The sequence below is a fragment of the Lepidochelys olivacea genome (genome assembly GCF_965140295.1).
Source record: "Lepidochelys olivacea isolate rLepOli2 genome assembly, chromosome: 1".
NCBI classification, from domain to species: domain Eukaryota; kingdom Metazoa; phylum Chordata; order Testudines; family Cheloniidae; genus Lepidochelys; species Lepidochelys olivacea.
In genome coordinates this window covers 64,836,746-64,850,746 of record NC_140411.1, presented here as the reverse complement: position 1 = coordinate 64,850,746, position 14,001 = coordinate 64,836,746, and the positions used below count along the sequence as shown (strand labels likewise).

Here is a 14,001-nt window from a genome sequence, read left to right as displayed (position 1 = left end):
GCTGCCCTCGATTTGAGAGACATCTGTTTTCACATCTTGATTTTTCAGGGACACAGAAGGTTCCTGAGGTTTGTCATGGGTCACATGCATTACCAGTTCATGGTTCTGCCCTTCGGACTGTCGGCTGCCCCATGAGCGTTTACAAAGTGCATGGCAGTTGTAGCGGCCTTCTTGAGGAGGCAAGGGGCTGGTCAGGGGACAGACCAGGGCTCAAGTGGAGTCCAGCTTACACCTCATCCAGTCGACCTTCCGGGATGTTGGTTTGCTTATAAATACGCAGAAATCCACCCTTACCCTGGTACAGAATTTATTGGGGCTGTGCTCAACTCTGTCCGAGCCAGAGCCTTTCTCCCAGAAGGGCACTCTCAAGCAATCGTGGTGCTCATAGCCCACTTCAAGGATCACCTGATGACAGCTTGGAGTTGCCTGAGACTCTTGGGAGCGCAGTATGCCTGAGACTACACTTCAGACTGTTCCAGGAGTCACTGGAGTCACCAAACTGCCACTATGTGGACGTGGTCCTTATGATTCTTTCCCCGGTTCTTGCCTCACTCAAATTGGTGGCAGGACCCAATGGTGGTTTGTGGGGGCTTTCTGTTCTTGCGGTCCTGCCCGTTGCTGTCCCCAGTCTCAGATGCATCAGCACTAGGCTGGGGAGCTCACTTGGGTCCTCTCAGAACTCAAGGCCTTTGGTACCCAGAAGAACTGTTTCTACACATCAATGTCAAGGAGCTCAGGACAGTCTGCCTGTCTTGTCAGGCATTTCAGCTTCATGTTATAGGCACTAATGTCTGTTCTAACAGACAACACGACAGCCATGTTGTATATCCCTGCTCTATATCATGTTGTATATCCCTGCTCTATATCATGATATAGAGCAGGGAAGAGCCTGTGTTGGGAGGCAGTTCAGTTGTGGGATCTTTGCTTAGCCCACTTGATTCACCGAGAGGCCTCCTACCTACCAGGAGCACAAAGGAGTTAGCAGATCACCTCAGCAGATCCTTCTCCGATCGGCATGAATGGTCCCTTCACCTAGATGTCCTGAAACTTGTTTTCCAGCAGTCAGGGACTCCCCAAATCAGTTTGTGACCAGACACAAGAGGAAGTGTCAGCAGTTCTGCTCTCTGGGTCACAGCCTTGGGTCACACTCAGATGCTTTTGTTCTTCCATGGGTGGGTCACCCTTCTATTCCGCTTGTGCACAGGTCCTGCTGAAGATTAAACTGGACTGAGCGTGGGTCATTCTGATAGCTCTGGCTTGGCCCCGATAGCGTTGGTTCGCCGCTCTGCTGGCCCTCTCAGTAGTGTCACCAGTCCCGCTTCCTCTTCATCCAGACGTGATCTCTGAGGATCATAGTCATTGTCTGCTCCACCTGAACCTTGGATCCCTCTACCTGATGGCCCAGACGCTCCATGGCTAAACCTTGTAGAACTAGCCTGCTTGGAGCTGGTCCGTGAGCTTCTATTAAGAAGCAGAAAGCCCTCTTCCAAGGCCACTTAACTGGCAAAATGGAAGTGATTCTTTCTCATCTTCTCAGAGTGTTTCATCTAGAATGAATGGCAGCGACAATCGCATAGAGTATTTGCAACACTTAAAACAGCAAGGTTTAACAGTAAAAAGAAAAGGAGTACTTGTGGCACCTTAGAGACTAACCAATTTATTTGAGCATAAGCTTTCGTGAGCTACAGCTCACTTCATTGGATGCATGCAGTGGAAAATACAGTGGGGAGATTTTATATACACAGAGAACATGAAACAATGGGTGTTAGTGAGTATGGTAACGAGAGTGATCAGGTAAGGTGAGCTATTACTAGCAGGAGAGCCGGGGCTGGGGACTTTTTTGTAGTGATAATCAAGGTGGGCCATTTCCAGCAGTTGAGAAGAACGTGTGAGGAACAGTGCGGGGGCGGGGAATAAACATGGGGAAATAGTTTTACTTTGTGTAATGAATAAAGACTCGGTGTGGATATGTCAAGCCTAAATTAATTGTGTCCAGTTTGCAAATTAATTCCAATTCAGCAGTGTCTCGTTGGAGTCTGTTCTTGAAGTCTTTTTGTTGTAATATTGCGACCTTTAGGTCTGTAATCGAGTGACCAGAGAGATTGAAGTGTTCTCCGACTGGTTTTTGAATGTTATAATTCTTGACGTCTGATTTGTGTCCCTTTATTCTTCTACATAGAGACTGTCCAGTTTGGCCAATGTACAGCTCCTTCACCTGCACATCTACCAATGTGATATGTGCCAGCAATGGCCCTCTGCCATGTACATTTTTCCCCCCAGCCTGTGGACCTCTGGAAGTCCACAGACTGCGTAAGATTTCCAAAAGGGTCTGCACCGCCATTTGAATTTTTTTTAGGTGTCTGCAAATGAAAAAAGGTTGAAAACCACTATCCTAGAGTAGTACGACTGTCTGTCGGTCATAAAGGTCTTCCAGCCAGGGTGGATAAAAATCAATGATTTTTTTTTTTAAATCAGTTTTTTTATAGGTTTTTTTTTCCTCAAAAGTATGTTATCTAAAGATAGCTTTAATTAAGATACATTATAGCTCAAAGTTATCTCCTCATGGAATAGGGATTATAAAGTCTAATTTTATAGTATGAGACAATATATTCATGTAAAGTTTAAGAAAAGTTTTGTAAATGAGTTCCAATAGTTCATGGATTAGAGACCCAATTTCAGGGTGTTCCAGGAGCTTCTGTTTAGATTATTTAGATTAATCTTTCTATCTACTCAATGGGACTCAGTGCTCAGTCTAGAAGATACCATCAGAGATGCTTAGTTTTGCAGTTCTCAAACTGTGGATTTGTATCCAGAGATAACATGCTTGTTAATAGCAAAAATGTATTTAAATAAATATATAGAGGTGAGAAATAACAGACCTCAACGCTATTGTCCTGCAAATTTGTTTACAAAGTCAATTCCTTACTTCTCTCTAAAAGTGCAGTTTCAGAAAGTTCAGTGAATAGAAGATTGTTCGCGGCGGAATAGATCTGGACAAGGAGAAGAAGTCTGGAGATAAATGTGAGAAGGGAGGGACAGGCAGTAGAAACAAAAGTGAAACTGTTTGAGCAGCATATTCTAGAAGTCTTGAGGTCTTTGAGTGTAGCTTTCATTGATTTGAGGTCTACCATACCATTCTCTCACTAGAAGAGAAAACCTATCATGGCAGCAGACCGTAAAAGAGATCCAGTTTGGGAATAAGAACCATTTAAGCAATATATGTTTTCTGACAATGTTTTAAAGAAAGTCACACCAGTGAACTGGTGGAAGTCACTTAAGCACTTAGATTCAGAGACTGTTAAAGTGATGATCTCACTTTTACAGCAGTAGCTTCTTCTGCTGGTGCAGAAAGACTTATTTTCTGCGTTGGGACTAGTTCATTCCAAATTGAGAAATCATTTGGGACCTGAAAAAGCAGAAAAGCTTTTTTTTTTTCTTTTTCTTTTCCCTTTTCCAGATTATGAACAAACAGGAAAATGAAAGTGAAGTTAACTGTGTTAGCTGCAGAAGCCAATATTTTAAGTTTCTCATGTTGACCTCGCTGACAGTCTATTTTAATTTTTGTTTTGTTTTTAAAAAAAAATTGGCTTATGAACGGTACATCTATCTCTGAGGTGTGAAGAATATATATTAAGGTTATAACAACCAACAAGAATGCACTTTTATGTAGAAATCCATGATTAAATAGTCTTCCTGACTAGTGATTAAATCAATTTGATTTAATCCAGATCCACCCTGCTTCCAGCTTCTGATCTCATGCTTTAGAATCATAGAATATCAGGGTTGGAAGGGACCTCAGGAGGTCATCTAGTCCAGCCACCTGCACAAAGCAGGACCAATCCCCAATTAAATCATCCCAGCCAGGGCTTTGTCAAGCCTGACCTTAAAAACTTCTAAGGAAGAAGATTCTACCACCTCCCTAGGTAACGCATTCCAGTGTTTCACCACCTTCCTAGTGAAAAAGTTTTTCATAATATCCAACCTAAACCTCCCCCACTGCAACTTGAGACCATTACTCCTTGTCCTGTCCTCTTTTACCACTGAGAATAGTCTAGAACCATCCTCTCTGGAACCACCTCTCAGGTAGTTGAAAGCAGCTATCAAATCCCCCCTCATTCTTCTCTTCTGCAGACTAAACAATCCCAGTTCCCTCAGCCTCTCCTCATAAGTCATGTGTTCCAGACCCCTAATCATTTTTGTTGCCCTTCGCTGGACTCTCTCCAATTTATCCACATCCTTCTTGTAGTGTGGGGCCCAAAACTGGACACAGTACTCCAGATGAGGCCTCACCAATGTCGAATAGAGGGGAACGATCACGTCCCTCGATCTGCTCGCTATGCCCCTACTTATACATCCCAAAATGCCATTGGCCTTCTTGGCAACAAGGGCACACTGTTGACTCATATCCAGCTTCTCGTCCACTGTCACCCCTAGGTCCTTTTCCGCAGAACTGCTGCCTAGCCATTCGGTCCCTAGTCTGTAGCGGTGCATTGGGTTCTTCCGTCCTAAGTGCAGGACCCTGCACTTATCCTTGTTGAACCTCATCAGATTTCTTTTGGCCCAATCCTCCAATTTGTCTAGGTCCCTCTGTATCTTATCCCTGCCCTCCAGCGTATCTACCACTCCTCCTAGTTTAGTATCATCCGCAAATTTGTTGAGAGTGCAATCCACACCATCCTCCAGATCATTTATGAAGAGATTGAACAAAACTGGCCCCAGGACCGACCCCTGGGGCACTCCATTTGACACCGGCTGCCAACTAGACATGGAGCCATTGATCACTACCCGTTGAGCCTGACAATCTAGCCAACTTTCTACCCACCTTATAGTGCATTCATCCAGCCCGTACTTCTTTAACTTGCTGACGAGAATACTGTGGGAGACCGTGTCAAAAGCTTTGCTAAAGTCAAGAAACAATACATCCACTGCTTTCCCTTCATCCACAGAACCAGTAATCTCATCATAGAAGGCGATTAGATTAGTCAGGCATGACCTTCCCTTGGTGAATCCATGCTGACTGTTCCTGGTCACTTTCCTCTCATGTAAGTGCTTCAGGATTGATTCTTTGAGGACCTTCTCCATGATTTTTCTGGAGACTGAGGTGAGGCAGACTGGCCTGTAGTTCCCAGGATCCTCCTTCTTCCCTTTTTTAAAGATTGGCACTATATTAGCCTTTTTCCAGTCATCTGGTACTTCCCCCGTTCGCCACGAGTTTTCAAAGATAATGGCCAATGGCTCTGCAATCACAGCCGCTAATTCCTTTAGCACTCTCGGATGCAACTCATCCGGCCCCATGGACTTGTGCACATCCAGCCTTTCTAAATAGTCCCTAACCACCTCTTTCTCCACAGAGGGCTGGCCATCTACTCCCCATGCTGTGATGCCCAGCACAGCAGTCTGGGAGCTGACCTTGTTTGTGAAGACAGAGGCAAAAAAAGCATTGAGTACACTAGCTTTTTCCACATCCTCTGTCACTAGGCTGCCTCCCTCATTCAGTAAGGGGCCCACACTTTCCTTGGCTTTCTTCTTGTTGCCAACATACCTGAAGAAACCCTTCTTGTTACTCTGGACATCTCTTGCTAGCTGCAGCTCCAGGTGTGATTTGGCCCTCCTGATATCATTCCTACATGCCCGAGCAATATTTTTATACTCTTTCCTGGTCATATGTCCAACCTTCCACTTCTTGTAAGCTTCTTTTTTATGTTTAAGATCCGCAAGGATTTCACTGTTAAGCCAAGCTGGTCGCCTGCCATATTTACTATTCTTTCGACTCATCGGGATGGTTTGTCCCTGTAACCTCAACAGGGATTCCTTGAAATACAGCCAGCTCTCCTGGACTCCTTTCCCCTTCATGTTAGTCCCCCAGGGGATCCTACCCATCCGTTCCCTGAGAGAGTCGAAGTCTGCTTTCCTGAAGTCCAGGGTCCGTATCCTGCTGCTTACCTTTCTTCCCTGTGTCAGGATTTTGAACTCAACCAACTCATGGTCACTGCCTCCCAGATTCCCATCCACTTTTGCTTCCCCCACTAATTCTTCCCGGTTTGTGAGCAGCAGGTCAAGAAAAGCTCCCCCCCCCAGTTGGCTCCTCTAGCACTTGCGCCAGTAAACTGTCCCCTACGCTTTCCAAAAACTTCCTGGATCATAGGACCATTCTTCTTGCCCTAATTATCTAGAGCATGAATATATTACTTTAACCTCTTGTAAAAATTACTTCAGGTCACTTAACCTTAACTGCATGAAAGCAAGTCAGATTTTTGCTTGCAGAAGGACAAATAGAAAATACAAAGCGTATCTTAGTGAGGCATTGGTATTGGCTATCTAAAATGAGGTCAGGAATCAAATCACTTCTGTAATGCAGTGCTGAGCACTATTAAGCCTCTGCCCTGATCTACACTAGTCTCAGTGCACTGATTAACTTGTTACTGAATTAAATTCAAAGCATCTTGCATCTTTATCACTTGTCACCTGTGACAATCCAGAGTAATGAGCAGCTATGTCACCCTTGCCTGCAGGCTCGGGTGCCTCACAATGCCATGGTGAAGGAGCTCTCCCCCACCCCCCCAGCTTTGGTTATACTGCAGGGTGATTCCAGACAAGCCAGGGTCACTGCTGCACCACTTGAGGCATTGAACTAGGATTTTGCAGCAGTATACAAGCTATATACTGTCATTTCTTTAATAGAAATAATATGCACACAGCTTGCCTCCACTATGGAGTTTCCCAGACACTTCAATTTAAACACATTGGATTAAATAAAACAGTAGAACAGCAACTCCCCAAAATAGTGCTCCACAGCAAAGAGACAGACAGGAGAACTCTAACAAAGGGTACAGGAAATCCCAACAGCAAGCACTGGCAGAAGGAGCTTGAAATATGTTTGATTACTTCCGCTGCACTATACTCACTTAAAATCTCTAAAGAGAGGATTTTAAGTGAGTATAAGTAATGAAGCATAAAGATCATAATGGTTACAAGATAAAATGCTACTGACACCTGACTTAAACTATATGTTAATTCAAAGCAAAGTTCTTACCATATGCTTCCAGCAGTCTTACTGACCAAACTCTTTAGGTCAGGGCCCCTTCTCCAGTCCAACGGTTGCTACTTTTATCCCTTCAGATGCAGTGAATTGATGGCCAGAGAGAGAGGAGGTGGTGTGGGGCCTTGTCCCTCCTTTTTATGGTTTTAGTCATCCTCCCCCTTTGAAAAATATTTCCAGTTAGGTACCAGGAGACGACAAATATTTGGGGAAATATTTCCGTGCTGCGTTCTTCTCAACAATTTGAGCTTCCTTTGTTTTCCCTTCTAGCTTAATGACTCTGTTTACTGTTTAAATGCGAATTAAGCAGACCAAAGCACATTCCTTTGTTTAGGACAGACTTGTTTGCCAACACAGGTTGGCATATGTTAATACAGTAGATCCTCAAGAGTTACTAACACCAGAGTGATGAACTGACCAGTCAACCACACACCTCATTTGGAACTGGAGGTACACTTTTGAAAGAACAATCATAATGTTTTGTTCAGAGTTACGAACATTTCAGAGCTATGAACCATCTCCATTCCCGAGATGTTCATAACTGAGGTTCTACTATAACACCGTACATTGGAATCTTACAACTTCACATACAGCATTGCTACATATATTTTATCAGGACAGCATTGACCAGCAAATTATGAATTTTCAGATGATGCCTTAGAAGGCATACTTTTTATAAAGATTATTAGACTACTGTGTAGGCTGTGAGTACAGAGTATAGTCCGTTACAGTCACCATAAATGGTAGGTGTACATTTTGATTTCTCACATTCACAAGTACAAAATGTTTTCTACAGAGACCTTGGCTATGAAAGGACTGACCTTGAACTGTTTAGGGAAGAAAGAAGAAGCATACGAATTTGTTCGTAAAGGACTTCGTAATGATGTAAAGAGTCATGTCTGTATCCTTTCTAATGGTATAACTTGACCTTTTTTTATACTGATTGTCTTTATTTTGCACAAATAGCTCTTATGTATCAGAGGTCCAATTAAAAAAAATCTGAAGTCCATAAAGTGACCTTTTAGTACATATTCTTTGGATTTCTTTAAAACAGACCTTATTTTATATTGTGAAAGGAAAAGTAGTAGGAAATGCTTCTCCTGTAAAAATTTGCCATGTGTGCAAGGTACCTGCATTATGAAAAGGGAGAGAATTTGATGGGAAAAATTCTGATTCCGGTAGATGCAGGACACTGCAAAGCAGTCCTACTCTTCGTTAAAAACAAATAAAATTCTTCGCTGACTAAAATAAAAACAAGGGTTTTTTAAAGTGGTTTTTTTCGCCCCCCCATTTGGATGCCATCTCCCACTTTATTGTGGGTATTTCATTGTTAAATGTTTGCTGCAAATTGGAAGTCGTGCATATAAAATCACTGTCATTTGCTTGTACAGTACAAGAAATCCAGATTTGATCAATTTTTCAATGCTGCAGCAAAAGTAGATCGTACTGTAAAGTAATGCTGGTTAGAATTTGACTAGATGGACGCATGTAACAATGAAACCTTGGGAGACAACTTCCTTCATGGTGAGCAATATCTTTTTAACTGACATAGCTGATATTCTTAAAGCTCTAGCTTCTGTTTTAGAGCTTGTCCACACAGATGTAGTGCATGGTAAGCTGGGATGTGACTGTACGGTGTGTTAGCGTGATGTGCAGTAAAAGTTCTGTAGTGCGTTTTCATGTACAGAGTAGAACTTTTAGGGCCTTGCAGGTTACTTCTTAGTGAGCTGTACGTTCACACTCTAGCTTGACATATTCTGAGGGTATGTCTTCACTACCAACTGGATCAGCGGGTAGTGATAGATCTGTTGGGGATCGATTTATTGCATCTCATCTACATGCGATAAATAGATCCCCAAATCGACGCCTGTACTCTACCTCAGCAGGAGAAGTAAGCGGAGTCGATGGGGGAGCTGCCGCGGTTGACTTGCCGCTGTGGGGAAGACCAGGTAAGTCTAACTAAGATACTTCGACATCAGCAACGCGAATAGCGTAGCTGCAGTTGCGTATCTTAGTTCGAACCCTGCCCCGGTGTAGCCCAGGCCTAAGTCTCTGTGTGGACAAGCTCTAACTTGTTAGAGCTTCTGCATTTATTTAGATTTGTTCAATGCTCTATCTCGGCTTTGTACAGGGTATTTATTATTTACACTTAGTTGTATTCTACCATTTTAAGGCATTTTTCAATCTTTCTTTTGTTTTGTGTGATGAGCTAACTCTTTTTGGGGGGGAGCAGTTGCTTCCCACTCAAAGAAAATTAGCCAAAATTTTCAGAGAACTCCTACCCCTTCACAGGCAGTAGTCTGTCCTACTCCACAAGCCATTTGTGCCACCTTTTGCAGTCAACAAAATGGTTAAATAAAGGTACTGCGACCTCAATCCCACAATACTTGGAACCCACAAAGGATTGTGGGATATGATGTTCATGGGATAACTTTTGAGCAATTTTTGAGTTGCAGACCAAAATAGTTGAGAATTACTAATCTAGAGGCTGCTGTATCGATTAGCAGTGTCAACTTGAGAGTTCTAAAGAATCAAACCAGTTTGACAAGGTCGTTCCTTTATTTGCTAGAATTGTGAAGTTAATGACTGAAGTGACCACACCAGATGTAATATTTGGATTTTTTTTAGATTATTTCATAGTATCATGCCTTGAGTTCAAAGACTTTCACAGGGTAAAAGAGGAAGGGGCTCTTAAAGGAGAAAAATGGAAGTCCTCACTCAAGATCACCAATGTCTCGAAGCTAGAAGAAACCTAAGGTATTACAGTGCTGACAGTCAAACTTGGTCAGTTGGAGATGCACACATACTGGAAGATTTCTTCGTCGAATGAACTATACCTCTCCCTTATTTAACACAGCAGTTGCCAGACTGGTTAAATATTTTATATTAAATTTTGATTTGATATGACTATCTCTTATTTTTAGTAAAACTGTTAACTTTAGATTATTTGGCTCTTAGACTGTTACAGTGTAATTTACTGCAGTTTTCTTGGAGTTAAGAAAAAATCTCCTGACCTGTAGCCCTCCTTCAGAAGTACAGGACAGTGGCTTGCCGATCCTCAGCAATTCAATGACGGTTGTAAATACACACTAAATAAGCCTGCTGGCAGTAAAGGAGGACAAGAAAGTGTATAGCATAAAGATTGAGAAGAGTAATCATACTTAAATAGCATGGAAGATTCTCAGAGAGAGAGATCTAGTTTTTTGGTCAGTAAAATACATAGACAATGTAATTACCTTCAGAAAAATGTGAATGTCTGTCACTTTCCTTAACTTGTATTAGGTTGGCATGTGTACGGACTCTTGCAGCGTTCTGATAAGAAATATGATGAAGCCATTAAATGTTATCGAAATGCTCTCAAATTAGATAAAGACAATCTACAGATCCTAAGAGATCTTTCATTGTTGCAGATCCAAATGCGAGATCTAGAAGGATACAGAGTAAGTATTTTATTTAAATTTGTATGTTTTAAAACTACTGATTTTTAGTTTTTGTATCTGGTAAGTTTAACTCAAAAGTAGCAAGTTATTTGAACTGCTGTCTAGGAAAGACTGAGCAGTGAACTACAGCAGTGGTGCACTTGGTGTATTGAGAGGATGCCAGCCATGCTACTGTTACTCTGTATTAGCTGATCCACAGAGCCATCTGTGCTTCTCAATTGCCAAACATACTCTAAACTAATGTTCACCAATTCACTCGTGTATATTTGTTTTTTCTTAATACTGTGCACCCATTTCACACCTTACATTTTCAAAGCCTGATAAGAACATGAACTGCTTACCTCAATTTATGGATGATGCCTACCTTCTCACCCTCCACATTACACCTGTTTTTAATGTCTTTGAGGATTATTGAGATACTTTTTTTTAAAATGGCCAGTAGCCACTCAGCCTTTGAATCCATCCTGGGCAGAGGAGGGATTTAGGGCTGTTTGCTTTTCTGTTCAGAAAAGCCCATTTTCAAGTACTAATGCTGTCCTTAACTTTCCATGGGCTAATCCCATGTCTTCTGAAACCTTCATTCAGCACTAGCACTGGCTGCAAGATATATTAGGAAGCACTGTATGTTAAAGGCAGATGCTGCTATGTTTCCTCCTCATCTGCATATAGCATGAGCATGGAAGAGACTATTCGGTATTGATCTTTAATACCAGGACCTCACTTCGTCTCATTATAAAAATTGCCAGAGGAAAGAGTGGAACTAGGTGGTAAGAAGACCAAAGGAAGAAATGGGGAGGTATGAAAATGAAAACTCTAATTTTATTTCAGAAAAATTGACAGTTCTTCTTCTTTGAGTGATGTCCCTATGGGTGCTCCACTGTCATGCAGCAGCGCCCTCTGCTCCTGGGATCGGAGATCTTAATCAGCAGTGCCCACCGGTCTTAACATGTGCACCTCCCCCTTCTCACGCTGGTAGCGGGACATATATGTAGCACTGTGCAGTACGACTGCTCCCCAGTTCCTTCTCTACTGCCTTTGATCTGGGACGGAATCTGCAGCAGAGCCACTGCAGTGTATTCGCTGTCTGTGAGAGGGACATGTCCCACAAAAGTGTTCTCACTGCCATGGCTTGACTGCTAGGGCCAGAAAAGACCATGACATTTGGTTGTGACTTCTCCTCATAGAGAAATCAGTGCATCCAGCATCAGACCCAGGCCTGGACTCTTCCCCCGTGCAGCTTTCACCCTTGGCCAGGTCATCTGCCGATCACTGCAGTCCCATAAGAGAAAGTTGTCCCTCTCTCACTCTGATGAGAAGAAACTGGCTCCCTCCCCATATTCTGAGGCACAGCCTGCCCTCCTTCCTTTCCCCCTCCTCCCCCATCCCTTGTGAGGTCAGTTGCCTCAACATCCTCTGACAGGGGACATAGCTCCGGGGACCATCCAAGTACCTCTGATACCAGCACGAAACATCTGTCTAAGGACCTTAACCAGGCAGACCTACAGCCCTCTGCACTCTCTCTTGGTTCTAGAGACCAAGACAGACGGACTTCGGGAGCTACAGACCGACAAGATCATTGGCACCCATCAAGTTTTCAGCTCCACTTTCTGATTACTCCTGCATGTGTCCCTCGGCACTGAGTCCTGCTCCAGTACTGATGATGCTCCTTTCTCCACCACAGGAATCCAGACATCCTAAAGACCTACTGGTATACGACATGCCTGAGTCACCTCTGCTCAGCCACAACCTCACCCAACTTCCACCCTCCTCTCTGGACTCATGACGTTCTTCCCTTTCTCCTCCGAGGATGTTGCCTCCCTTCCCCAGTGACAAGGAGGAAGATGAGGAGTGGGGCTCCATCGTGCCCTCTTATTTGAAACCCATGCAATCTACTTCATCTACATATCCTCAGTATGTGTAATCCACACCCGGACACAACCCTGGTATGGACCAGCATGGATGCAACTCTGTTTTGCTTCCCCCACATTGGCTATATTGGGATCCCTGGGCCATGTACACGACATAATTGAGGAAGCTTGTCATGCAGCAAAGCTGGAGACCTACATCTTTGCCTTCTCCATCAATCTCTTGCCCACCAGAGATCGAGCCTCTCTCCGAATGAGGTGAGGAGGAAGAAGTTTCACCAACACTATTATTTCTCCTCTTCTTCCCCGAATATGGCTGTCATGCCACAACCTACTACTACTGAATATGACTTCAAACACTTCTAGGAATAATTCCGCAGGATTTCAGACTCCCTCCAGCCGTATTTCTTTTGGAAATTAATGAGAGGTTAAGACGTGAATGTGAGAACCTGGTAGTTCCCATGCTCATGAGGCTGTTTTGCTCAAAGGGAAACTTATTTTATGTTCCTTGACTGGAAAAGTCCAAATTCTTCTTCAGCATATAGAGGCTGGGTAAAATGTTCCGAAGTGCCTATGTGACTTAGGAGCCTGTCTTATTTTCAGAAGCAACTTAGGCAGTTAGGCACCTAAGTATAATTAAAATCAATTAGACTTAGTCACTTAAATGCTTTTGAAACTTTTATCTTGATTTTAAAATAGATTTTAGGCTTTATGTCAGGAATACTACAGTTAGTGTAAATCCCACTTTCCTGTAACTCAAATGTAGTACTGTTTATCATTTACTTCGTTAGAATTGCGTCTTGCTTTTTAAGAATGTCCAGCTTCCAGTAATATTCAAGATTAAAATACTACTAGTAGTGTATCACAGTTGTGATTCAGTGAGATATTTTAGAACATCTTCATTGAAGGAACTTTCCTTTTTATTAAAGGAGACAAGGTATCAGCTACTTCAGCTGCGTCCAACACAACGGGCTTCATGGATTGGATATGCTATTGCATATCATTTGTTAAAAGATTATGATATGGCCTTAAAACTACTGGAAGAGTTTAGAAAAACTCAACAGGTAAGACATGTATACTGTTTCATAATAATGAATAATTCTCCTTAGATGAGCAGAATTTGAATAACTACAAATATTGAAGGGGGAAATGGCTATTGTTTGTACAGGTTTGTTTTTCACTTAGCATCTTGGGACCTATTTCAGTAGATAATACCATCTGTGGCTGCTAATCTATGGACCTTTTACTCTTGGGGGAATTCTGCGTCAAAAAATTAATTTCTGTATATTTTATTAAAATAATGCAATATAATCACCCCACTTTCAATTGTTTTGGTAATGTATTTAAATTACAATACAGAAAAAAAGTCACACTCGCTGTTCAGCATTTCCTAAACACATGAAACATGACCTACAAGGAAAGATTGAAAAAATCTGAGTTTGTTGAGTCAAGAGAAGAAAAGACTGTGTGTGTAATGTGATGACAGTTTTCAAGTACATAAGAGGTTGTTATAAAGAGGAAGGTGATAAATTGTTCTCCTTAACCACTGAGGACAGGTCAAGAAGTAATGGGTTAAATTGCAGCAAGGGAGTTTTAGGTTAGACATTAGGAAAAACCTTCCTAATTGTAAGGGTAGTAAAGCACTGGAACAAATACC

The 14,001-nt window shown here is 42.5% G+C and overlaps 1 protein-coding gene across 1 annotated transcript in view; it reads left to right on the top strand.

The window, feature by feature from the left end:
* The window catches only part of NAA16 (N-alpha-acetyltransferase 16, NatA auxiliary subunit), a 109,137-nt gene that overhangs the window by 21,491 nt on the left and 73,645 nt on the right, over positions 1 to 14,001 (top strand). The window contains exons 3-5 of the mRNA XM_084639645.1: positions 7,836 to 7,940; positions 10,322 to 10,479; positions 13,274 to 13,408. Coding sequence (XP_084495771.1) covers positions 7,836 to 7,940; positions 10,322 to 10,479; positions 13,274 to 13,408 — 398 coding nt within the window. The remainder of the gene's footprint in view (positions 1 to 7,835; positions 7,941 to 10,321; positions 10,480 to 13,273; positions 13,409 to 14,001) is intronic.